At 45.4% G+C, this 27,373-nt stretch overlaps 1 protein-coding gene and 1 pseudogene across 1 annotated transcript in view; one reads left to right on the forward strand and one right to left on the reverse strand.

The window, feature by feature from the left end:
* Positions 1-27,373, forward strand: part of TMC2 (transmembrane channel like 2) — a 79,806-nt gene that overhangs the window by 47,666 nt on the left and 4,767 nt on the right. The window contains exons 10-15 of the mRNA XM_075527967.1: positions 1,683-1,871; positions 9,601-9,780; positions 12,035-12,184; positions 14,170-14,298; positions 18,345-18,412; positions 19,651-19,890. Coding sequence (XP_075384082.1) covers positions 1,683-1,871; positions 9,601-9,780; positions 12,035-12,184; positions 14,170-14,298; positions 18,345-18,412; positions 19,651-19,890 — 956 coding nt within the window. The remainder of the gene's footprint in view (positions 1-1,682; positions 1,872-9,600; positions 9,781-12,034; positions 12,185-14,169; positions 14,299-18,344; positions 18,413-19,650; positions 19,891-27,373) is intronic.
* Positions 16,328-16,384, reverse strand: LOC142423594 (U7 small nuclear RNA; annotated as a pseudogene).

Here is a 27,373-nt window from a genome sequence, read left to right on the forward strand (position 1 = left end):
CCAAAAAGACCAAACAGAACTGCCGAAATTAGAAACCAGCTGCCCTCCTGTCATGATGACGAAGACAGCCGCAGGTATGTTGAAAGAACGTGCTCCGCGGGGCTTTCAAGGGCTCCCTTTTCCAAAGTGGACCCCCGAGCCTTTTTTCTAAAGCATCTCTGGGTGGATTCCAACGTGCAACCTTCCAGCTAGCCGCCAAGCGCATGAGCCATTTGCACCACGAAGGGATTCCTGGAAGAATATAAGTAGAAAGATGTTCCCTGCTCGTGGATTAAAACAGGGGTCACAAATGTCGTCTGCTACAGATTTCTGTAAATACAGCTTTATTGAAACAAAGCCATGCTCACTTGGGAATGCATGGCTCAGCCGTGCTCATTTGCGAATGCGTGGCTCAGCCATGCTCATTTGCATATGCATGGCTCTGACCGCTTGCATGCTGCAACCGCACATTGAGTCATTGTGGAAGCAGTATGTGGCTAGAAACGAAAAATATTGGTCTGCTCCTTATAAAGTTTACTGGGCCTGGATTACAAAACCCAGTGTTATTAATATTAAATTTTAGGCTATTTCCCTGACCTAACTCATTGGGTCTCGGAACCTGCCCAGGGGCTCAAGATAACCCCGTCCTTCTCTGCTCTCCCTTCCCTCCTGGGAGTTCTTTGCCTGCCTCAATAAAATCTTTCTCAACTCCACAAAAAAAGAAAAATTAAATTTTAATCTAATCCAATTTGTTACTGAAGTCTCCCTGGACCTTACTATCTATAATACGGTTAATAGTCGCACCTTCCCTATTGATTAGTTGCTGGGATTCAGAGGAATAATATATGGAAAACGTTTAGCCCACATTTGCCATATGCTATGCATTCAACAAATCTAAGTTTTTGTTGTTGTTGTTGTTGTTGTTAGGTGCCATCCATCAACTCGGTCCCAACCCATAGCGACCCTATGCACAATGTAACAAAATACTGCCTGCTCCAGCTTCATCCCTACAATTGTCCCCAAGTCTGAGCCCACTGTTGCAGCAGCTTCATTCTATTTCTTTGAGGACCTTCCTCTTTTTCGCTGCCCCTCCACTTTACACAGCATGATGTCCTTCGCCAGGGGCTGCTCTCTCCTGACAACATGTCCAAAGTACGTAAGACAGAGTCTTGCCATCCTGGCCTCTAAAGAGCGCTGACTATGCTTCTTCCGAGGCAGATAAGTTTGCCCTGTCAGTCGCCTGTGGTACTTACAATATTCTTCTGCAGCAGCACAAATCAAATTCGATTTTTCTTTGGTCCTCCTTGTTCAGTGTCTAACTTCCACATGCATGTGAGGCGAGGGAAAATGCTATGGCCTAGGTCAGGCGCTCCTTAGTCCTCAAAGTAACATCCTTGCTTTCGGTACTCTAAAGAGGTTTTGTGCAGCAGATTGACCTGATGCAACATGTCTTTTGATCTCTTGACTGCTGCTTCTATGAGCATGGATTGTGGATCCAAGTTTTGATTAGGACAAATACCAAAAGAGTAATACTCACAACAAAACAGGTGTTCTTAAAGAAAAGAACTAATTCTCCCTAGGGTATCAGGTCATTGCATGTATTTTTATTTCACTGATGGAAGTATGGGAAGCACTATTCTTGGGAACCCAACCGCAGTGGTTCTGGTTGGGTCCTGGTCTGACATTATTCCCTCCTGTTTAAGGAATCAATAGTGGATGAACAAGAGAGTAACAAAGAAGAGAACATCCACCTGACAAGGTTTCTCCGTGTCCTGGCCAACTTCCTCATCATCTGTTGTTTGTGCGGAAGTGGGTACCTCATTTACTTTGTGGTGAAGCGGTCCCAGGAGTTCTCCAAAATGCAGAATGTCAGCTGGTATGAAAGGAATGAGGTAAGAACATCTCTGATGATGTAAATGTGCAGGGCAGATGCTGAAAGAACAGCAACCCCACTACTATTGAGCTGATTTATTGCAAATTTTAATTACAGGATCTGTTTTGAAAAGTGAAATTGCATCCTTTTCCACAAACATCTTGAATAAAAAATAAATGCCTGTTAGTAAACCTTGGGGAAGAAGCCCCAATGAAGCAGTGGTTGAGTGGAGCTCAGAGGTGTTACATCATTGGGGGGTCACCCTCTTGAACTTGTGTTAAATGTTTTATTCTGTTCTTCAGTACATGAAACCCAGGATGGATGAACCTAGAGAGAGAGCAAGACAAATAAGGTCTTGGGGGAGTACAATGGGGAGGTGAAGGGGAGAGATGATGTCAAGGAGTCCACATATATCAGTCTGGGTAGACTAGAGATACAAAATTCATAGACCCTCATATGTGTATAAGAAAGAGCTTTATATAAACAGTCATTATATATTAAGAAAACATCCCAGCCCAGTTCAGATCAAGTCCATAAGTCCGATATTGGTCCATGTGCCAGATATCAGTCTATAAATTCCTCTTCAGACTCATGTAACACATGCAATGATGCTCGATGCAGGAAGATCACATGCCGAGGGGGAAAGTCTTGTGGATCCAGTGGCGGTGGAAACATCTCAGTGCTGGCATGGTTCTCCATGTGGCTCCTCTAGCTCCAGGGCTCTGGCTTCATCAGTGTGGCTCCATGTGGCTTGTCAACCGGAATGCCTCCAGGGAGAGGGTGTGTCCCACCTCCAGGGAGGAAGACAGGAGTTCCCAGAATCCTCAGGAGAAGGCCATGTCCGCACAGAGGTCTCATCGGCTGTGACCTAATTGACAGGCTAGACCCCACCCCTTCGCAAGTTGACAGATTATGTAACTGCCACACCATATACAAAAAGAATGTTTGGAAACTGATGGTGATAGCAGTTGTACAATTCTGCTGGACATGACTGAACTATGGAATGAGATGATATATGGATTAAATCCCAAGTAATAAAAAAAGAACGGCATCAGTTGCTAACCAAAAGTCAGTGAGTAGAACCCACGCTGCTCAAAATAAATAAATAAAATAAGATCGTTTGCAGCCTGGGAAACCTTACGGACGGGCCGGTTCTACCCTGTGCTGTCAGATCACCATGAAAGCTGCACATCGGCACACAACACAACAGGCTTTGCGATCCCAAGGCCACTTTCTCGCTCTCCTATCAAGTCTACCACTCGACCAGCACTCCACTGTCTGTGTGCTCATTTCCCTAAACTCATGACTATGTTGCATGTTTCTTCCATGCAAGGAAGAAAACAAGACAAATGACTCTTTGCCGCAGAGCAACCACCTTGTTTCGCTGCTTCCCTGTAGAGCGAACGTAGAAAGAGTCCCTAGAAAGAGTCGCTGTGAAGTCGATTCTGATTCATGGACAATGCTGTGTGTATCCACTTACTCAGAGTCTTTCCGTCTTGAATCCACATCTGTCGGAATTATAACGATGAATACCTGTATGCTCTCTTTATCCTAGTAGCCCCACTATTGAGATCTGGTCTAAAGAAATCAGAAGAACTGGTGTGTATTTATCATAGCATTGTTCTGATGTATGTTTATGGTCAAATGGGTGTTAAGCAGACCTCCTCCTCCCTGACACCATGTGTTTCTTCATGTAGTCCATGTTTGGGGAGTGTTCGCTTCGCCACCTTTCCCGATTTGAAACCACGCAGTAGATGCTTGTTCTGTCTGAGCAGCTGCCTCTTGATGTATGTACGGGTACCCTATGAGTGTAATTAAGGCTTCTGAAATTCCCATTTTTTTCCACTGATGTCAGCGATAGTATCCCGAGTTCTAAATCCACTTCTGAATCTGCTTAAATTTCTGGCAGCTTTCTGTCAATGTACAACTACACTGATTTTTAATTATAGTCAATAAAATTTTATTTGCATATGATAGTAGTCAATAATTTCCACGCTTTATTAGGTCTTTTTAAAAATAGACACAAATATGAATCTCTTCCAATCAGTTGGCCAGGTAGCTCTCTTCCAAATTTCTTAACATACACTATTGAGTGCTTCCAGCGCTACATCAGCTTGTTGGAACATTTCAATTCATATTCTGTTAATTCCTGAAGTCTTGGTTTTTGTTAGCACATTCAATACGACTTAAACTTCTTCCTTCAATACAACTGATTCTTGATCAAATGCTTATTAACAACCTGCAATATTCAGATGACACAGCCTTGTTTTCTAAAAGTTAGGAGGACTTGAAGTACTTGCTGATGAAAAATTTTAAATGCAGATTTCAGTATGGATTGTAATTCAATGTAAAAAAAAATCCTTACTGGTGGACCAGTAGGTAACAATATGATAAACAGAATCAAATATGGTAAACTTGGAATCAAAATCAATGCTCCCAGAACCAGCATTCAAATCAAGAAATGAAATAATTTATTGCACTGGGAAAATCTGCTGCACACAACCTCTTTAAAATATTAGGAAATATATATGTTACTTTGAAGACTAAGGTACACCTGACCCAAACCCTGGTATTTTCAATCACCTCCTATGCATGTGCAATTTTGTGACATTGAGTAAGAAAAACCAAAGAAGAATTGATGCATTTGAATTATAGTGCTGATGAAGTACATTGAAAGAACCATGAACTGCCAGAAACATACACAAATCTGTCTTGGAAGAAGTACAACCAGAATGCTCCTTAGAAGCAAGAATGGTTATACTTTGTCTCACATTTTAGACAGGTTATCAGGAGAACTAGTTCCTGGAGAAGAATGTCATGCTTGGTAAAGTAGAGGGCCAATTAAAAAGAGGGCGACCCTTGATGAAATGGACTGACACATCGTTTACAACCATCTCCTGAAACAACAATTGTGAGGAGGACGCCGTGCCAGACAGTGTTTCAGTCTATCGTGCATAGAAGAGCTGACTGGAACTGACTACATGGCCCCTAACAGCAACCGTACAATGAGTGTGCTAGTGAAAGCCTTTCAGCTTCGTTATTGCCCCTGGATCTTCGGGAGTCATGCAGACAGAGGCCTCCAAATAGCTGCGTAAAAGGTTGAGTGATCGCTTAGCAATAGCCACAGCATCCCCCAAATCCCATGAATGTCTTCGTTATTTTAAATAAAAGTGTTGCTGTAATAGCTTCTTTTCTCTGGGTGTCAAGAGAAATGCCTCCTACAAAAAATAAATGACCTTAGCATTTGGCATAGCGTTGAACTAATTGTGACTTTGTTCTTGAAGCTTTAGGTCCACCAGCAGTTAAATGTTTTAACAAAGCGATGCTGTCTTCTAGGCAGGCTTTCTGAAAGGAGGATGTGTTAGTCCAGGTAGACTAGCGAAACAGAGCCATAGAAACTCATATGTGCATAAGAAAGAGATGTAACAACAGGCATGTACATATGTAAATATATTTGTATATGTACATATATTTATAGGTTTAGTATTAAGGAAGCAGATGAACATTGGGCCTCTACTCTAGTATTCCCTCAACACAAGAACACTTTGTTCTAAAAATCTGGCACTCTGAGATGCTCACCTTCCTGACATGATCACTGAAGACAAACCGGGTGCATAAGCAAATGTGGTGAAGAAAGCTGATGGTGCCCGACTGTCAAAAGATATAGCGTCTGGGGTCCTAAAGGCTTGAAGATAAACAAGCGGCCATCTAGCTCAGAAGTGACAAAGCCCACATGGAAGACGCACACCAGCCTGTGTGATCATGAGGTGTTGGTGGGACCAGGTATCATGCATCAAAGACCCAAAGCAAAAAATCACAATGTCAATGAGGGGGGAAGTGTGAAGTGGAGACCCAAAGCTAATCTGTAAGCAATTGGACATCCCCTTACAGAAGGGTCATGGGAAGAAGACGGGCCAGTCACGGTGCAGTATCGCACCAATGAAACATACAGCTTTCCTCTGGTTCTTTAATGCTTCCTCCACCCCACTATCATGATCCTAATGCTACCTTACAAATATGGCTAGACCAGAGCATGTACATGGGTACAGATAAGAGCTGGAAACACAGGGAATATAGGACAGATAAATTCCTTGGGACCAATATTGAGAGTAGCCATACCAGGAGAGGAAGGGGAAGGGGAAGGTAGGGGGAGAAAAAGGGAACCCATCACAATGACCTACTATAAACCCCTCCCAGGTGGATGGACAACAGACAAAGGGATAAAGGGAGACATCAGACAGTTCAAGACATGAAAAATATTAATAACTTATAAATTATCAGGGGTTTATGAGGGAGGGAGGGAATGAGGGAAGAAGGGGGAGGGAGGGAAAAAAATGAGGAGCTGATACCAAGGGCTCAAGTAGAAAGAAAATGCTTTGAAAATGATGATGGCAACATATGTATAAATGTGCTTGAGACAAAGGATGTATGTATGGATTGTGATAAGAGCTGTACAAGCCCCCAATAAATATTTAAAAAATAAAGAGATTTGTATACAATCAAATACAATATACAATTGAGTATTGAGAAAATGTTCGAGCCCCATTCAGATCAAGTCCATAAATCCAATATTAGCCCATATGTCTGATATCAATCGATAATATCCTCTTCAGGCTCATGAGGTACATGCAATGGTGCCGAATGCAGGACAATCACAGGCCAGTGGGAACAAAGTCTTTTGGATCCAGTGGTGATGGAAGCATCACAGCACAGGCAGGAGGCTCCACGTGGCTCCTCCAGTTTCCAGGGCAGGGGGTCTATCAGCATAGTGACCGCTTTCTTGTCAGTAGAGTATCATCTCAGGGAGTGAGCAGAGAGAGAGACAGTGTCTCCCGCCTCCAAGAAGGAAGACAGGATTTCCCAGAATTCTCAGGAGAAGGCCATGCCCACACAGAGGCCTCATTGACTATAATCTGACAGACTAGACTCCACTCTCAAATGGACACCAGATTATATAACTACCACAGAGGAAAACATGAATAAGTCATCAACTCATTGTAGCAGAGGAGATTGATTTGGAAATGGCAAACATGGCACATTTGCATGCAAAAATAAGAAAGCAATATGCGAAAGTTTCTGTAATGTCATAGTGGCAGTCAGAGAACATTGTCCATTGTTCTAAGTAAAGTCAAAAATTGTTTTCCAGTATCTTCCTGAATTCTGAACGTATCACACACACACACATAACGAAGGCCTATCACATGTGGTCATATATGTCAAATCGGGGGGAATATTGGAGAATAGGTAGTTTATGTGAATTAATGACGATTTAGAATTTAAGGGGTGGCAATAAAGTTGATGGCACATTATTCTCGAACAAATCTCTCACCTTGATTGTTCATTGTCTTCACCAGAAGGACTGCAGTGACAGGTGCAAGGGATGCTGAAGTCTTTGAAAAGAAAATCCTGATTAATAGGAATCAATGCTTCCTTTGCTTCTCAATACCCACCCATTAAGTGGGTATTGAGGAATCATAGACAAGCGCTGAGATGTGTTCCCGTGAATTTTGATTGGTTTCATGGACAGAACTCGGCCAGTGTCTGTAGGGGCAGTGTCCCACAGACTCACACAGCTCTTAGAAATTATATCGGGGACGAGAGTCTGCTAGGATACATTTGGAATGTCCGAGGAAAGGCGTATATGTGAGCAATAGCTGTTCCTTTTAGAACCGAAGGTTTCAGAAGCATAACGGTATACCCTCCTGTTCATTAGACTGTAAATGGCAGTTACATTTAGATAAAGCATCTTTCCTATAAATTAGAAGGAGTATCAACACGGAGCATAAAATGATGTAGATCCTCTATGGGGCCAAGAGTTATTGGCACAGGTGGACAGTAAACTAGTGTTTACTCTTTGTTTTCAATTTCCACTATTTCCTTAGGGCTTTTTATTCCAGCCCAGCGACTTTTGTAAAGACGTGTTTATAGCCGATAGGTAAACTCCTCCTTCGTCAATGAAAAAGTAGTGTGCACATCGTCTCTCCTTGAGGGCTCAGGGCCTCCCTAGGAAAAGTTCCTGTATGTCCCCCCAGAGCCACTTCATTCTGATTCGGGGGCGCAGAGATGGTTAGGGTGGAAAGCTTGAGCTTAGTATTCAACATAAAGCATTTAGTTTTCCATTATCTCACACTAATGATAAAGACCAGTTTTAGGTTCGTTGGAGAGTTTAATTCTCCTTTCTAGGTAGACCCTTACAACTGCTGTAATTGAGGGGTTATTGATTTATTTATCTTCATAGTCTGGTTTATTTCCAAAGTTTGGGAAAACTCACGAGTTAAATTTGTCAGTTCAGTAGTAGGCACAGCCTTCCCATCTAAAGGATGTCTTTTAACTAAGGCTGGAATTTCCGGCTTAAAGGCAAATATCCATATTGCACTAAAGGCTCTCTTAGTCCCTTCATCTAAAGTAGGGTTGGGAATATCTGGCCCTCGGGCCATATAAGGTCCAAAGGTCATCCATACCAGCTAGCATCACACACCTCACCAAAGAGAAGCAATTCCAGCCATCACATTAGGGGTCAGTTAATTTAATGTTTAACCAAATATAGCAGGCTAATTTTTATGTTGGTAATTTTGTATGGCCCTTGAATGATAAATATCCATATAGACCTTGGCAGAAAAAAATTTTTTTCCCCACCTAAAGGGTCTAACCTAGAATGTTCTGGAAACTTCTGGAATAATTAAGCTTGATAATTGTATACATTTTGGTCTCTATCTTGTATGCAAGAATAAACTTTTGTTTAAGTCATAACTAAACTCCTTGAGGGAATGAGTTGCTGGCCTTGGGGAGCAGGACCATAGTCTCAGGGGACATCGAGGTCTGTTGGCACAACATAGTTCACAAAGACAACATTCTACTCCTGCTTGGGTGAATAGTGACTGGAGCCATAAAACTTGTGAACAGTCATCTAACGTGCACTTACTGGCCTCTGAAAAGGAGAGTAATGAAACCCGTAGCCCTAATCTAAGAACAATTCAATTATGACATGGCCCTGCTCAATGCTTGCCCTCATGAAGAGATCACTGAAGATATGGGTACTACCGCAAAGTGTGGTGAAGAAACCAGATGGTGCCCGGCTATCAGAAGGAATAGCATCCGGGATTTCAAAGGCTCATCTTAAAACAAACAGTCATCTAAATGAGGTGTCAGCCAAGTCCACACTAAAGAGGCACACCAGTCTGTATGATCCAAGAATGATACATAATAAAGTTCATGATTTCATCACTTCTAATCACAAGAATCTGTCTGGGAGGAAATACTGTCAGAATGCTCCTTGGAAGAGAAGATGGCAAACCTTTGTCTCATGTACTCTGAGCACATTATGAAGGGAGATCAGTCCCAGGAAAAGGATAGCATGCTTGGTAAAGCAGAAAGTCCGCAAAAACGAGGAGGCCGTCTAACAGATGGATTGGCACAGCCGTGGTAGCAATGGGTTCAAACATGGCAATGGTGAGGAAGGCCCAGATAGGGAAATGCTTTGTTCTGTTGTACCCAGGCTCTGAGTCAGTCGACTTGACGGCACACAACAACAAGAGAAGCAATCATGATAGCAACTAGTCACCCACACCATAGGTGGGGCATGTGTTGACAGTTCAGGGCCACACAGAACACTGTGAAGATGCCCAGGCATTGCCAGGGACACAAAATGGACATGGGACGTGAAGATGAATGGCTCTAGGAACGAGGGCACTGTGGCTAGGCGAAGAATATGGATGTCCCAAATGACTCAGGCTTTCCTCCTTTCTCAGGTAGAGATTGTGATGTCCCTGCTGGGAATGTTCTGCCCCCCTCTCTTCGAAACCATTGCAGCCCTGGAGAGCTACCACCCCCGCATTGGACTCAAGTGGCAACTGGGGCGCATCTTTGCCCTCTTCCTGGGGAACCTCTACACATTTCTCTTGGCCCTAATGGATGATGTCCACCTTAAGGTAAAAGGTACAAATTCCCTCCTATCCCAGGGATTGCTAGAGTTCTACTTTAATATAATACTTTTCTTAGACATAATACCTATTAAATAAAGTTTGGGAAGTCCAGAAAAGTAAAATAAAGAAATCATTTCTCCAGAAACCTATAATCCCAGGATCATCATGTTTAACATTTTGCTGCTGGTTTGTGTTTTGATTTACTTTGTTTTCTGATTAAAGGGTTTATTAATGAAGTTAGCAGGTTACAATGCAGGTGAGAAATGATTGGGATGTAGCTGTTCGTTTGCTGATATTTTTTTCTTTCTCTTAGAGTATCTTTTTTTTTCACAGAGCTTGAATCATGTATCAGTCATTTAGTACACTTAATTGTCATTTAATAACTTATCAGCTGCCTCTTCCATGTTGTTTCATAACTTCCATGAATGTTTAATCACAGCTGAATAATATTCCTTGGTGTGATGTGTCATGCTCGACTTAACCCTTCATCAATCCTCACCAGACAGTTATGGGACATGCATTTTGTCTGAACCTGAGTGTGTTAAGCAGGGTTCTCTAGAGAAATGAGGCCAGGACACTTATGATTAGATAGATAGATAGATAGATAGATAGATAGATAGATAGATAGATTTATACAGAAATAATGAATTTAACAGCTAATTAGTCCACACAACAGTACAGAGAGGTCAGTTCAACTCACTTCTGTGGAACAGTTAATGTACTAGAAGACCTTCAACTCACATGGACTGCTGGATCCAAGGTCAAGGAAGCAGACAGCAGAGTCCTCCCTGAGGCAAGGCAAGCAGACTCTGCCCACAGACAGCAAGCAGCAGGGTGTGTCACCAACAGTCAGGAGCTCAGGAGCTTAGCGAGGTGGGCCTGGACGGGATGTCAAATGCAAGCAATGCAAGGCCACTGAATTCACCAGCCTGAAGTTCAAATGAAGTATGCGCCAGCAGCAGGTCTCAGAGCCTCAAGCTCTAGCAACATGATTTACAGGCTGGCCTGGCCCACAGGTGGGGTAGCTCATGGATTAAGGCAGAAAACTTAGCTCCAGCAGCTGCTCGAACGCTCCAGCACACTCCGATCACCAGAGAGCAAGAAAGATGGGGGCAGGCCTTAGAGCCATTGAATCTTTGCCCTACAAACAAATTACGACCTGATTAATCCCAAATGTTCCTATTGGCCAGATTGGCACAATAAACCTAAGGATCACACTGGGGAACAGCAGAGTTAAGGCAGGGTCCTGTTCCAAGATGTTCACATTCTGAAACAAGGCAGACTGGCCGATGCAGCCTTTATTTTAACACAGTTTCAATGAGGCAAACCCAGCACAGCAGGAAGCCCACAGAAGGGGCTGTGGACTCCCCAGGAGAAATATGAGCAAGAATTGGAAAAAGCAGAGGAGAAGCTGGTACAAGTGGGGCATTGTGGGATGGCTGAATAAGGAAGTCGAGAGGAAGAAATGAGCAATGAAACTGGAGGAAAGTCCCATCATGTTGCTCTTCATCTCCACCTCTCCCTCCTCATTAAACTGTATGAAATACTCTCTGAGGATATGGGAAGCTATTGGAAGGTTCTCAGCAGAGAAGTGGCTGGAGCGTCCATCCCTTCCATCCTTAACTTTAGCTTTCCTCCTACCTCAGTCGAATGTTCTCTCACCTCTCTCCATCTTGTACCCTTTGTTGAACTAGTTCCTAATCCTCGCGGAGGTTTTAGCCTCCAAGAGGTCTCTGTGGGCCCCGTGGTCTGATGCAGATCCTGCTCAGCCCCCAGAGCAAATTCCCCACCGCTCACATCACTGATCTGCCTATTCATGTCTGTGGACTTCATGAGGGAAGTCCCAGCTTTCTTGATCACTCCTGTATCACCAGAGCCTTATAGGCCCATAAGAGACCACAAATAAATTATTCTCAAAAGATGAATAATGGATGGATGGATGGATGGATGGATGGATGGATGGATGGATGGATGGATGGAGAGATGAGCTGAATGGGGAAAAACTACCCAGCACAGATGTTAGCCTAGATGAGAAAGTACTAGTTTCATAGGTACTCAAAGATCCCAGTTAACTGCCTTCTTCTCCTGTGTAAATGGAAGGCCTGGGAGGGCATTTCTGGAGAGATTCTGACACTGGGGTGGAGCGGAGATTAGGTGGCAGGGGTGTGACACACACATGCTAACTTTCATTAATTTTCCTTTGGGCATGGTGGGCCCATTCCTGCTCCCTCCAAACCTGCGTCTCCTTCTTCCTTTCCAGCTTTCGAATGAAGACACAATAAAGAACATCACTCACTGGACTCTGTTTAACTATTACAACTCCTCCGGCTGGAACGAGAGCGTCCCCCGGCCACCCTTGCCTCCTGCAGATGTGCCCCGGGGTTCTTGCTGGGAGACAGCTGTGGGCATCGTGAGTAATTGTGTTTCTCCCGAAAAGGTGAACCTTGTTCTCAGTCCTTTGTATTTCCTTTCCCAATGTTTCTAAGTCACCAAAATAACGAGTCAATATTTCTTAAGGAAATGCTACCGTTTCACCCTCTCCACCCCCACTTTTTTCCCCTACTATCCCACATTTTTCTGTAATGCTCCATACACCACGAGAATACCACTTGGATTTATTCAGTCTTAATACAGGCTTCATTGAAAACCTTGGTTTTTCCTGGAAATTATAAATAACTTTTCCTGAAAATTTGGTGCAAGATTTTGTGCGTATGTGCATCTCTGCGTTTTTCTATGAAGAAAACGCCATGGTTTTCATCAGCGTCTCACAGTTAAGAGCTACCATTTACCCCTCATGTACTTTCTGTACTGCTCATTCTGGTGGGTGGCTTGCACCGTATAAACTAGTGGGCCTAAAATCATTTGCCTTCTTTGGCAGAGTTTCTATATTTGTGAGTATATATTATGAGTTTCTATATTTATGAGGATTGATCTTCCTCAACTCCTCCTTTCTTTCTTGCCATCTCCAGCCCAGACTTCCCTGTTCTCTTTCAATCTTCCTCATTTTTAATATGTAGAGCAGCTCAACTTCCTCCACTCCAGCATTTCTAAACCCATCAGCGTGTAACAGAGAAAGACAAGAGACCTCAAGGCGACAACACCTGACAAAATCCACCCTCTTTAGAAGGCCACCACCAACACCGGGCATCGCTGAGTTGAACCCGCCCATGGCAACCCCATAGCAGGACTGTGCTCCATCAGGTTTTCACGGATTTCTCAGAAGTAGGTCAGCAGGCCTTTCTTGCAAGGCACCAATGGGTAGACTTGAATTGCCGACATTTCGGTGAACAGCCAAGCCCATGAACCATTTGTATTACCCAGGGAATCCCTTTAGAGGGAGAAGGGAGAATTACTGGTAAGATTCCATGGAAATATTCCACAGCACAATTTCATTTCCTACCTCACGCTCCGTGAGGCATCTTGCCTGCCCTCCTTGCCAACAGCCCTTCACTTTTCCACTGCTGCTGAGAGCCTGGTTCTGTTTGCATGTGTGGGTAAGGGAGGTTTTGAGGCATCGGGAATTATGCTCTGTATCCTTCGCACCTTCCCCCAAGCTTTCTTCATCTCCTGTTAATCTCAGAGTGGAAACTTGTGTGTTGACATATTTAACTTGAGGGCTTTCACCTGAATTCTGACTCAGAGGAACTTTGAAAAGCACCGGCTGTTCATCCAGCAAGCGTTATTAATCACCTGGGGGTGGGGGGAGACATAAAGGAACAAAGCAAGCCCTTTTGCCCCTAGGAGCTTAAAGGTGGTGATGATGTGTACATATTTTCAATTCCCCCCCTCCAAAAAAATTCATGATCTATACTGTGCAAAAAACAGAGTCAGGTCTTATTTCTCCGCTTTTGGTGTTTCATACGCATGCCTTTGTACAAAACCTGATACGTATCTGAATATAAGTCTTAGGCTAACTGAGGGTGGAGAGAGCCAACTTTGCCCCCTATCACCAACAGTCTGATTCTGTCTGAGCCAGCACAGACTGGCACTTGGAAGCAGGTGGGGTAGGCAGAGACGAACCTTCAGCTCCTGTTTCTGTGCAATACTAGTGAGAACCGCTATCTGTGCACTGGGCGTCTCCATTGCGTCAGACCATTTGTATCCATAGCCATTAGGCTTCCCGATAACTCCGTAGGTTGGTTTATTATCAGTGTCCAGGGTTCATGCATCATTCCAAGGTCATACAATTAGGAACTTGTTGAGTTGGGACCTAAACGAAGCATTCGCCAGAGCCTGGGGTCCTTTCTCAGCACCCACACCCTACCACCAATACTCAGGCGGCCACAGAGCTTAATCCAGGCTGCTTGGGGTGACATCATGTGGCTGCAGGCAGGCGGGGAGAAATGGGCAATGTGCAACCCTGACCACCACATTTCTCTGTGTTCCTCCTGGTAGGAATTCATGAGGCTGACGGTGTCTGACATGCTGGTAACATACATCACCATCCTGCTGGGGGACTTCCTACGGGCGTGTTTTGTCCGATTCATGAACTACTGCTGGTGCTGGGACCTGGAGGCTGGATTTGTAGGTTCTGGTTTCACAGATACTCCACAAAAAAAGGGGTTCACCCATCTTGTTTGATACTCACAGGAAGATTTGCTCTCCGCGCTTCTTTAGACGTGCCGTGCCAGTCTCTGCTCTGTGAAGTAGCGAAGTGTTTAATCCATACTTCCTTTGTGTGTTCTATTTTCCTTGTATAGGAAAACTCTGCTTTTCTCAGGTGACTGTATTTCTTTACGGTGAATTAGCATTTTTTAAGATCATTTTATTGGGGCCTTGTACAACTCTTATCACAATTCATACATACATCCATTGTGTCAAGCACATTTGTTGCCCTCATCAGTCTCAAAACGATAATGTGACTTTCTTATCTGGGAAACAGAGGCACTGGAGTGGACCAGTCACTGCAATGCTCAGCAGAGGGTTGGTAAAAAAAAAATGCCTAAACAATATCAACTTTCATTGTTGTTGTTGTTGTTGGCTGCTGCCATCAGGTCGGCCTCTGATTTGTGGTAACCCGTGTACAACAGGATCGGGCCGGTGTGATCCAAAGGTTTGTTGCTAGCTTATTTTTCAAGGGTAGATTGCCAAGATGCATTCCTACTCCGGTTTAGTCCGGAAGCTCTACTGCCACGTGGTCAGCCTCCTAATGACAGGCAAGGCTCCACTGGCAGACGTGTGGTGGCTGGACATGAGGCGCCACGGACAGGAAGCAGATCTGAGTCGCCCACAGAAGTACAAGAACTCTACCACGGAACCCCGCTGTCCCCATAGACTGTCATTAGAGAAGCCGACATCCTGGGATGGGGTAGCAAATCTAGAGCGAAATAGTTCAGAAAACTCTAGAACACCCCAACAACACGCTAACTGGTGTCAGTGTCTTCTGGATTATGCCGAGGGAAATCTCTTAGCTCTTATACCCCCACCCCATGATATTCCTCTACCCACCTAAGTCTGTGTCGTCTCCTTTCGGTAGAGGCCCTCTCTGGTCTACCAGAAACGCGGGTCCAGTCTTCTATCCTGTGCATGTCTCTTCCCTGACCCTTGACTCTACCATGAGGTAGGAGGCCTTCCTCTTAACTGAGCTCCTGAGCGCACACCTCACTTGCCTGTGTAGCTCTCCTCTAGCCTGCCTCAGGATGCCAGGCCCAAGGAGGGGTGGTGTGGTGGTGGTGTGGTGGTGGTGGTGGTGGTGGTGGTGGTGGTGGTGGTGGTGGTGGTGGTGGTGGTGGTGGTGGTGGTGGTGGTGGAGGTGGTGGTGGAGGTGGTGGTGGTGGTGGTGGTGGTGGTGGTGGTGGTGGTGGTGGTGGTGGTGGTGGTGGTGGTGTGGTGGTGGTGGTGTGGTGGTGGTGGTGGTGGTGGTGGTGTGGTGGTGGTGGTGGTGGTGGTGGTGGTGGTGGTGTGGTGGTGGTGTGGTGGTGGTGTGGTGGTGGTGGTGGTGGTGGTGGTGGTGGTGGTGTGGTGGTGGTGGTGGGGTGGTGGTGGTGGGGTGGTGGTGGTGGTGGTGGTGGTGGTGGTGGTGGTGGTGGTGGTGTGGTGGTGGTGTGGTGGTGGTGTGGTGGTGGTGTGGTGGTGGTGGTGGTGGTGGTGGTGGTGGTGGTGGTGGTGGTGGTGGTGGTGGTGTGTGCGCGCGCCAAGTCACAGGAACATTTAGTATCTTCTGGGAACAACATGGTCTTTCCCTGCCCAAAGTGGCCCCCAGCCTCAGGGGAGGGCCAAGCCCCTCAGGTGGCAGCGACGCTGCCCCCTGGAGCAGGCCCGTGGGGCGGCAACGTTGTGGGTGGCAGGAACAGGGTCCTCGGCTTGCCCGGCAGGCTGGCAGTCTCAGGGGCCTGGGCTTCGTAGGACTTGACCAAGCGGGCAAACTTTGGGATACCTCCCCCATCGCAGCGGACGCTGTAGGCTTTGATGACCTCTTGCTGGATCCTGGGCCTGTTCGGCTCGATGCCGCGGGCCGGGCCGAAGCGGACGCCATACAGGGCTAGGGAAAGGGCACGTGCAGCGAAGCCGCGGGATCCTGTTTTACTGGTGTGTGTGTAGGGGTGGGAGGGGTGTGGGGGAAAAAACCCAGAAAATCTGCTAGACAAATTCTAAAAGAGCTGTAACCCTCCAAGTAAGGGCTTTGATAGAGGTTTCTGTCGTGTTCGTTCCTCTTAGTCGGTACACCCAGCTTTAGACAGCCGACGCAGCTTCTCAGAAGCTAGGAAAATTCCACAGTCTTGTCTGAGATAAGGGTGGTAGGAGGACACAATCTTGCTAAGATGACATTGTCTTCAAATTAACTTCTCAGTTTAATAAGGTCCCAAAATAATACTAAATTTCATTAGGAAAATACCCCTGTGGATATAACCAGGAAACATCTAGAAAGAAAGATGAGTAGAACCAATACTACCGTTATATTGAAACAGTATAAAGCTACCACAACTAAAACTAGCACTGGGGAATAAACAAATCTATCACCCGAGCCATAAAGAAGGCCCAGAAACAGATAGGCTCTATATTGGATTTAAGGGCGTAAATGCAGTGAGACATCTAGGTGAACGTGTCCTTCACTCATTTCATGAAAATCAATAGACCTCTAAGTCAATCAAAGTTTTAAACATCAAGACAACTAAATCATTGAAATCTAAAAGAAATCACATATGAAACCATTTATAAATCTTAGAGTGGGGAAGGTTTTTCTAGCAGGACACAAAGCCTGGTAGATAAAAATGTTAACATTTAGTTTTGAGAATGATGATGGCAAACGTACAAATGTGTTTGACACATGGATGGATGGATTGTGAAAAGAGTTGTATGAGCCCTCAATAAAATGATTTTTTAAAGGGAAAAAATGTTAACATTTAAATTTCTAAAGTTTGACCTTCATGCATGTGAATTACTCATGCTTTCTGGGAGGATGATTGGGAGAAAGAAAGAAAGGAAGGAAGGAAGAAGGCAAAGGCAGAAACCCATTTGAAGGGTTTATTTCAGAGCTCCTGGGAGGCAAGGGAGAGCAGAGGAAGGGACAGGAGCATCCTGAGCTCCCGGGTGAGGTTCACGGGCCCCCAGTTGGGACCCTGAGAAGTCACACTGTCCGGGCGAGAGGTGGAGAGTTTTATAGCCCGGGTCTGGGGGCAGGGAGTAGCTGGGGAGTTTTCCACTGCTACTTTGTTGTCTGCGGGTCCAGAGCTAAGCAACAGCGTTCAAAGTTATCTGTAACCGGTAGTCTTCTGCACCTGGACCTGAAGGCACCGAAGGGGAGGAGGGGGTGGGGGGAGGGAGTTTGGCCTCTCAGTGTCCTTGGAGTGTTTTCACCAGCTCTGTCTCCTGCCCACCTGCCCTGCTGACTCCCACTTCTGCCGGACACCTCCTTTTTTTATCTATGTACACCTGCCCTTCCTTTCTCTCTTTCCCAAGATCTCATTCCTCGCTTTCTCATCTGTCACCCTTTGTCTACAATCGGGAAAAACAGATTTGCATATGCTGCATGGGGGCCTCCGACTCTCTGATGCTCACCAACTTTATGTCCTTTCAAATACCGGACAAATCACCACCATTCTGAACATCAGAACCAGACTGAGGACTTGAATCAGGGCAAGGTTTTGTCCTTCCATGCTCTGCTCTCAGGGATGATAAGGAGGAGAAAGGGGAACTGAATAAGGAATTCATAGTTTGGTTTGAAATTTTCAAAAAACATATTTAACTGTTGATTTAATCACTGGTAGTTTATTAATAGATTTACTCCTTGGTTTTAATTTCAAGGCACCTTTCTGAGTAGAGAATTGATAGAATGCTTTCTTGGGTGTCAGGCACGTCCCAAGAATACACTGCCAGCCTGAGAGCCTAAAGGGGTAAGAAGTTCATGTTGGGTTTTTTTTATATTTTAAAATATATTAGAAGTTTCAATTTTAAGGATATTCCATTTTTTCTTTAACAGTTAAAAATATAGACTTGTTAAAGAAAGAGAATTCTGAATCTAAGATTTCAATGCTGGCTGATCTTCAGAATGGAATAATCTTGGCTTGGCAGGTTAGCTGGTAATGGGATCTGGCTGATGCCACCTAACTCTCTTCTGTCTTGCTCTCTAGCCCTCGTATGCTGAGTTTGACATTAGTGGAAATGTCCTCGGTCTGATCTTCAACCAAGGAATGATCTGGTGAGTTGCTGCTTCAGCGAGGAACCACTGCCTTCAGGAGTCCAAAGCCCAGCGTCCTTTCCCAGCCCTGTCATTTCGATAGGCCGGCTCAGCTTGCCCTCGGCAGCAAGAAGACTTCACAATCTTGCCTGAGAACAAGCTTGGGAGCCACTGGCAAATCATCTTGCCTCTCGGGCTTCTTTCATTCCCATGAAAAATAGGGGTCAGGACTAGATGAGAATCAGGATGTGCTCCGCCCTTCATATGCAACCATGGAAATAAAGGAGGGTCAGGGGGAAATGGGGACGCGGAAGCCTGGAAGTAAACAGATGGAGGGATAGGGGGAAAGAGGGAAGAAAGGGAGAGAGGAGGGAAGCTAAGGAACTCCCTCCTCTGAAAAGGGAGTTCAAGGAGTCCTCGTTACACCTCATTCAGAGGCTGGAGCTTCCAAGGGCTGGCTCCCCGCAAGCCATTGTCCAATCTGCTTACCTGAAGGACTTCAAGAACTTTTCTGAGTGTGTTAGTCTGGGTTGACTAGAGAAACAAATTCATAGAGACACTCATGTATGTATAAGAAAGAGCTTTATCTACAAGAGCAAATGAATAGTGAGAAAACACCCCAGCCCAGTCCAGATCAAGTCCATAAGTCTGCTATTAGCACACATGTCTGATACCAATCTATAAAGTCCTCTTCAGACTCACACAATACATGCAATGATGCCAAATGCAGGAAGATCACAGCCCAGTGGGTGGGAAGTCTTGTGGATCCAGTGGCATTATAAGCATCTCAGCGCTGGCAGGGGTCTCCACGTGGCTCCTCTGTCTCCAGAGATCTAGCGCTATCAACTCTATCCATGTGTCTTCTCCACAGGGTTGTCTTGCAGGGAGTGAGCATGTGTCCCACCTCCAGTGAGCTATTTATCTCCTTCATGCCTCCAAATGGGGCCATCAAGCTGACTGACAGGCTAGACACCACCCCTTCACTCTGAATCCTCACATTGGCACCAGATTATGTAACTACCACACGGAGCATCAATCTAGGAAGCCAAAGAGAAACCAGCAAGAGCTGCGTATTCTGTGGCTCTGCAGTGGTAAAACTGGCCAGAATTCTGATCAATAAAGCTCGGGTGTCTCCCTCGTCTGGTGCTATGGTTTGATGATAAATGCCCTTGATACCTAGGAGGCCTGTAAGTCCAAACTCATCCACTCCATTCCCTTTGTCATGGGACCAACCCGGTGTCTGGTTTCTGTACTTCCAGGATGGGCTCTTTCTATGCCCCAGGACTAGTGGGCATTAATGTGCTGCGCCTGCTGACTTCCATGTACTTCCAGTGCTGGGCTGTGATGAGCAGTAACGTCCCCCATGAGCGTGTGTTCAAAGCCTCCCGATCCAACAACTTCTACATGGGCCTCCTGCTGCTGGTGCTCTTCCTCAGCCTCCTGCCTGTTGCCTACACCATCATGTCCCTCCCACCCTCCTTTGACTGCGGACCATTCAGGTGCAGGGTCTTGGTTGTATTGTGGGAGAGCAGTTACTCACTTGGGAAGTTTGCCCAGAAGGTTCTAGCTCAAAATCCTGCTTCTGTTTCCATGTCAACCCACAAATGGTCATGGAACTTTAAGCAAATTATAAGGCTGTTCAACACGTTGTGTTTCTGAAATGATCAATTTTCTCTGTCGGTCCTCACCAAGGAAAAAAGACAGGGCTTTCTACTCCCATAAAGAGTTACAGTCTCAGAAACTCACAGAGGCAGTTCTGCCCTGTCCTATAGGGTCACTGTGGGTCAGCATCACCTGGATGACAGTGAATTCGTTTTGGGGGAAGGACAGGGGTGGGTGGGTTTGGTGCTGACCAATGTGGTTGCCACAAGTGGTGAGCTCTTGAAATGTGTCTAGAGAAACCAAGAAACTGAATCTCCATCTTTATTTCATGCTAATTCATTTTAATTTTAGCAACCACAAGAAGTTAATAGTTATTATGCTAGACAGCATGGCTGTCATCTTTTCATAGGAGTCCCTGGGTGGTACACTTGCTACTCACTAAACGGTTAGTGGCTTGAGTGTTCCCAGAGGCACCTCAGAAGAAAGACCTAGTAAGCGACTGCAAAATCCCAGCACAGGTCTCCTCGGACACACCTGGACTTGCCATGAGTCAGACGGACGCGCTGGCAGCCGAACAGACAGACCTCTTACTGTAGGGGTGAGCCATTACCCTGGATTACTTTCCATAAGACAGGGAGGGAGATTTCTGAACATGAAATCTCTGCAATTCACAAGTGCCGGGTAGATATGAAACAACTGCAGTGGACTCCTAAGGCAGATGTTCAATGAAGCCCCTGTGCTCGGCAGGACACTGGGTTCTGGGTGGATGTCAAATTGATCGAAGAGATCGAAGAGAATGTATAAGACAGATAATTATTCGGGGATGTAAACCGAACAACGACATGTAGCCACCGCTCTCTGTCCAAGCGTGTGGCCTTCAGAATGGTGTGGTGCTTATGGGTTGGGCGGCAATCCTCAGGGTCAGCGATTCAAAGCCAGCCCTGCAGGAGAGACGGGCTTTCTACTCCAGCCGACAGCGACAGTCTCAGAGACCCACGGGGGTGTCGCTGGCAGGGAGTAAGCCCCCCCCCCACCGGTAGTCCTCTATGTCAGCAGTACTCAACCTGTGGGTTGCGACTTCTTTGGGGTTCAAATTACCCTTTCACAGGGTCACCCGATTCCTAACAGTAGCAAAGTGACAGTGATGAAGTATCAACAAAAGTAATGTTATAGTTGGGGGTTACCACCACATGAGGACCTGAACGAAAGGGTCGTGGCATGCAGGAGGTTGAGAACCGCTGCTCTTTGTGATCCATAAAAAGGAGTTCTGTGTGTTCAGCAATTTGGAACATGTTGCCCCTGTATCTGCCACTGTATCGCTTAAAAACAGCACCCACTCTGCTCTAAGGCTCTGAGGAATCCTGCTGTGAGATGCTCTTCAGCCAGTATCTCCCATGCCTATTGCTTCATGCACCCATGAAAGGGACTGGACTGAGGCAAAGGGGTGTCAGCTCTGTGCTTACAGGAAGCTGAGAGAACCCCTTATATGGTGCCCCAGTCACCTCCCCACTCCCGACCCTGCCTATCAGTGTGGAGGGGCCCACTCGCGGCAATGCAGATCTGGACCTGTTAGTTTAGAAGGGATTGTCTAGGTGTAAGGCTCTGGGGGCGTGGTGGTTACGTGTCGGGCTGCTAACTAGAAGGTCAGCAATTTGAAGCCACCAGCTGTTCCACGAAAGAAAGACAAGGCTTTCTACTCTCATAAAAGTTTGCAGTCTCGGAACCCCACAGGGGCAGGTCTGCCCTGTCCTGCAGGGTTTCTCTGGGTTAGGAAAGACTCCGTTGCAGTGAGTTTGGGGGTTTTTTGGTTGTTTTTTATAAAGGTCTACAATTGGCGCCCCCATAGCAAGTGCACAGGAGTTCAGAGAAGACATCAAAGGTGTGTCCACAGGTGATTGGAGCAGGAATCCCACAGAAAGGAAAGAGGCAGGAAGGTGCTACTGACCTGCGGAACTGTAGACGGTCTGAAACACAGGGGGCAGGGAACGTGGGGTAGAAATCTCACGTGGTCCTGGAAAGCAGGGCTCTGGGTGTCCATGCCAGGGGCCCTTTGCTCAGGCACATGTCTCCCCAAAGGTCAGTGGGTTGGCCTATTTCCTGCCTAGCCCTTACCACCTCCCCCACCCTTGCCTTACTGATACCTGGAGGGCCCTGATCACTCACACCTGTGAGTTCCATTTTTCCAGGATTTTAGGTGAGCCTGAACATGAAACTCATCACTTCTCTGCGTAAAACTCATGAGTTGTCCTGTTCACCCCTCAGCCGTCTTCAGATGTCCTCTCAGAGAGGCCTTTCCTAGAAAACCCTAACTAAAACGTCACAAACACACACACAGAGTGTATCTCTATTTTTGCCTATTGTATCTCCATAGCCTACCTGGTAGACCACTTACTGAGCTACTAACTGCAAGGCCAGCAGTTCGAACCCACTCGTCATTCCTCGGGATAAAGATGAGGCTGTCTACTTCTGGAAAGATTTAAAGTCTCAGAAAACCGAAGGAGCAGTTTGACTCTGTCAGAATTGACTTGATGGCAGTGAATTTTGCTTTAGGCTGTTTCACCGTCTAACATCCTGTACCTTATGCTTTTTCGTCTTGTTTGTTGTCTATCACCACCCGCAGGGTGCCAAGGCTACCCACAGTGACCTTTGCCTCTAGCATAGTTGGCTATGCGTTGGGCTGCTAACCACAAGGCCAGCAGTATTGGCAGTCTCAGAAACCCACAGGGGCAGTTCGAGTCTGTCCTGCAGGGTCACTGTGAGTCGGCATCAAGTGGATGGCAGTGAGCTTGGATTTTTGAGTTTATGTACTCAGCAGTGGCACTGTTAGTAAACATTGGGCTGCTCACCACCAGATCAGCAGCTCAAGCCCACCAGCCACTCCACAGGAGAAAGATGAGGCGGCCTGCTCCCGTGAAGCCTGGGCAACTCTATAGAGAAGCACCCTGAGTAGGAATCTGCTCAGTGGCAGCGGATTTGGTGTGGTAGTTGGTGTTCTTTGTGGCTAAAAGGGAATGTTTTATGTATGGTAGAACCAGTGAGAACTCAGTTAGACAGGGGTGAGGGGAATGGGAGGCGGGGAGGGGTAGAGAGGGAAGATATGAGACCTGGACCAAATCCAACTGCAGCCAAGATGGTAACATAAATGAGTGAGGTGGGGTGGGTGGGAGGCATTGCATAGCATATGGTTAAAAAGAGTGGCTGGCACCCAGCCATGTCTGCTTGCTTATAGATGGCCTGGCAATGTTCTCATTACATCAGCAGAAATGGATACTTGCCACAGAGAAAGTCTGGCCACCTGGGTGATCTTAAGCAACTTCCTTAAAATCCTCTGCACATCAGGTTCATTGCCTATGAGGATCATAATCATGCCTAGGCTTTAGGGTTGTCATGAAGATTGAAGATTATGTGTGTTGTCTGTGAAGTTCAGAGAGAAGTAGGTGGGTCCAACGGAAAGGGCATATGTGTTTCTTCCTTCTCAGTCCTGCCCAAGTTAGGGGCACATAAAGCTCACAACGAATCATGCTTATTCTTAAAACAGGTAATTCAGGTCAACCCAAAATTCTGCTCCATCCCATGGAACAAACCTGGGGACGGGCTGTATGCGTGCCAGCACTTGGTCTCCGTGGCTTGAGACTCTCAGAGGACTTTAAGGGTTGTGCTGAGCATGCCTCTGAAGGCCGGGCAGGAGAAGGCAGGGGACCAGACCCTGATCATCCCGAGTGGTCACTCACTGACAGGGACTCGCCGAAGTCACTGCCATCGAGTCAGTGCCGCCTCTCCATAACCCCGTAGGTCAGGACAGAACTGCCTCCATGGGATTCTGAGACTCACGCTTTTTGTTTTGTTTAGTATGTTTACTATGAAGTGTAAGAGACCGGCTCTTATCTTACTAATTGAATGGGTTCAAGAGGGTACAATTTGCAGCAAGGAGAAAACTTTTTTTTAATTGGAATTATATCATTTTACTTTTGTGCAAAACATAGGCTTTTCTTTTTTTGTCATTGCCTTCTTGTTGTTGTAGCTATTGTTTTATTTTCTATTGTTGCTTGTTGTGCTTGGTCTTGTGTTTGTGCTTATTGTTGTTTCTACAAGTCTATCTGGATGGGATAGGCGGGATACACAAGCTGGAAGAGAAAACCATGGGATGACAGTTCCGGGAGGGACATGGGAGACGGGGAGGCAGAGGAAAGTAAGTGGGTCTTAACAAGCCCAGGGACAAGGGAACAACAAGTGATCCAAAATCGATGACGAGGAGGGTTTTAGGAGGCCTGGTAGGGCTTGATCAAGGGCAATGTAACCGAGAGGAATTACTGAAACCCAAATAAAGACTGAACATGATACCGGGTCAAGAGGAAATAAAAGTAAATAAGGAAAGAACTAGGAGGCAAGGGCATTTTAGAGATCTAAAGGCAGGCAGGTACATATGTAAATATATTCATATATGATTACGGGGAAATAGATCTATGTACATATATTTATAGTTTTAGTATTGGGGAAGCAGATGGAGAAAACTTTTATACAAAAGGGATAGCTAAAAGTTGAGGCCAAGGGGACCCTGCAGTAAGACACTCCAGGCTTAAATACACTCCCGGGACAGTTCATCGTTCTTTGAAGGTTGACAAGGACGGATTAGCACATCAGGGAAGTTATTTACAGACGGGAGAGGAGGACAAGGTTGGGCACAAGAAGTAACTGAAGTGAACAGAGTGCTGCCTTCTGCAGCTTTAGTCAGGGAGCAGGGGCAAGTGCCGGGACTCACTCTTGATGGGAGTGGAAAGCCTCATCTTTCTCCAGGGGAGTGGCAGGTGCTTCCCAAGGACTAAGACATTGCCCACTATCCCACAGCGGCTCCTTCTTGAAGGGGACAGTGGTGGGAGATAAAGAAATATCCAAGGTACCATGGATGCTGGGTCTGTGCCAAGCATGGCATGAGGCATGTATTTAATCCTCCTGTAACTGTGCTGGGAGGTGAGAAGTAGTATCTATCATAAAAATCTATTGAAATGTTCTTCTGCCAATGCTGATTTGTAAGGAAGTTTTATGCATTTAGCTTTGAAAACGCCTTTCCACACAAATAGACACTTTCAGCCACTCATATCTATCCATAAAAATGATTTCAATTGAGCAGAGTTATCTCTTGGGAGGCATTTATAGAATTCTTGAAGATCTGTTGCAGGCTGAAAGCAAACAGACTTGAGGCTCTTACTGATGAAGATCAAAGACTACGGTCTTCAGTACGGATTACCCCTCAACACAAAGGAAGCAAAAATCCTCACAACTAGACCAGTAAGCAACCTCATGATAAGTGACAGATATATTGACATTGTCAAGGACTCATTTTACTTGGATCCAATCGATGCACATGAAATCTCAAGTCAGATGGCATGTAATACTGTGCCAGACCTCTTTAAAGAGTTAAAAATGGAAGATACCACTTTGAAGGCTAAGGGATGCCTGATCCAAGCCATGCCGTTTCAATCACTTCATATGCATGCAAAACATTGAACCAGGCAGACAGCATCAAAGGAAGATGGAGGAAATACACGCGGTCACTGCACCAACAGGAATTGGTCTGTGCTCACCTATTTCAGGGAGTAGCATGTGATCAAAGCCCGATGCTGTGGAAGGAGGAAGTCCAAACTGCACTGAAGACATTGATGAAAAACAAGACACCAGGAATTGATAGAATACCAATGGAAATGTTTCAACAAACCATTTATCATGATGTTGCCTATTGGTCCAGTTGTGAGAATTTTGGTCTTCTCCAGTGGAGTGACTGGGGAGTTCAAATTTCAGGACTTGCAGTTAGCAACCCATTGCTTATCTTCCAGGGCTCCCTTAGGTTCAAATACTTTTGAAAATTACCTGCTGATGACTAAATGCAATGAATAGCCATAGCTGACGATGCCCTGTCATGCTATGGGGCTGTGTATGACACTTGGATGATCTAGTCACTGTTGTAACTACATCATGTGATTTGCAGTGTGATGCACAGTCGTGTTAAGCAAAGAGGACCATAAACGGTCTTGTCACAATGAGTGGCACTGTAGCATGAAAGCAGCCATGGACGATAAATGAATCAGCGTGGCTGTGTGCCAGCAGGACCTTAATTACAGAAAATGGCATGGGAATTTCATCTATCCATCAGAATGAGCCACACAATCCAGTCTTTGATTTTTCTTTTCCAAGCATTTAAAAGTGTAAAAGTCATTCTTCGTTCATAGGCCATACAAAGAATTTGGCCGAAGAACTATAGTTTACCAACTCTTGATCTACATTTTTCACAAGAGACAAATAAATGAGGCTGCTAACGACAACGTTTGGGAGATACTTATCATTTACTAGCCATCAGACTTAATGTCTTGTATGTAAATTAGTTATTCTATCTTCTAAACAATATTCTGAAGAAAAGTCCTACCACAATATTACATCATGTTACAATTATACGTATGTATTATTGTACTAGATTATAGAGATGATGAGAGTAAGTCAAGGACATTTGCAGTCTCTTGCCCACAGATCTCAAACCTCTGCTGTACTGTCCAGTAGAACTTTCTGTAGTGGAGAGGTAGCCCTTATCTGCTCATCCAGGGTAATTGCTTCCAGCCACATGATTAGTGAGCGCTTGAAATGTTCATAGTGTAACTAAGGAACTGAATTTTTTATTTCAATTGATTTGGAGTTTATTTTTAATAGCCATGATGAACTGTGCAGCTCTGGTGAGGAGACTCCGAGTGTGAACACAGGCATATGTGTTATGAGTTCAAATCAATGACCGCCACTATAATGTCTTGATGATTTAGAAGAGTCTTTATTCGGTTATCACTGGGCCGCTAGAATCTAAAAGCGATTCTTTGATTGCAGTCCCGAGTATACATTTCAGTCCATCTTTAAAGACAAAGATTCATTTATCATTTGCCTAGGACTTAAGCAAGCATGGACAGAAGCAGAAAAGAAAATCAATGTTACTATTCCTTACATTCAGTGAGCATTACAGGGTACTACATTTATTATAACAAGCTGGTTCCTGGTTACAACATCAAAAGCAACAATATTATTAATTACAATGTTCTGATATCAAGAATATGAGAGTATATTCTAAAATCAGTCACTCGTGGGTCTTTCCGAGATGGGAGAGGTTAGGAGGCAGGTCATTCAGCAGCTAAGAAAAATGGAGTTTATTTTGCTAGTCGGCTTCATGTGACTCCCACAGTTAATAAGTGGGAGGCACAAGGATTTAAACCAGAAGTTTCAAATCCTAAACACACCTTCGAAATTGCCAGCCAAGAGCCAACATAACTGAGCGACTTCTGGGCAAGCATGACTGGAAGTCGCTCTTCGTAACAGCCCCTAGAAATTTGAAAATCATAAATACCATGG

The sequence above is a fragment of the Tenrec ecaudatus genome, chromosome 12 (assembly GCF_050624435.1).
Source record: "Tenrec ecaudatus isolate mTenEca1 chromosome 12, mTenEca1.hap1, whole genome shotgun sequence".
Lineage (NCBI taxonomy): Eukaryota > Metazoa > Chordata > Mammalia > Afrosoricida > Tenrecidae > Tenrec > Tenrec ecaudatus.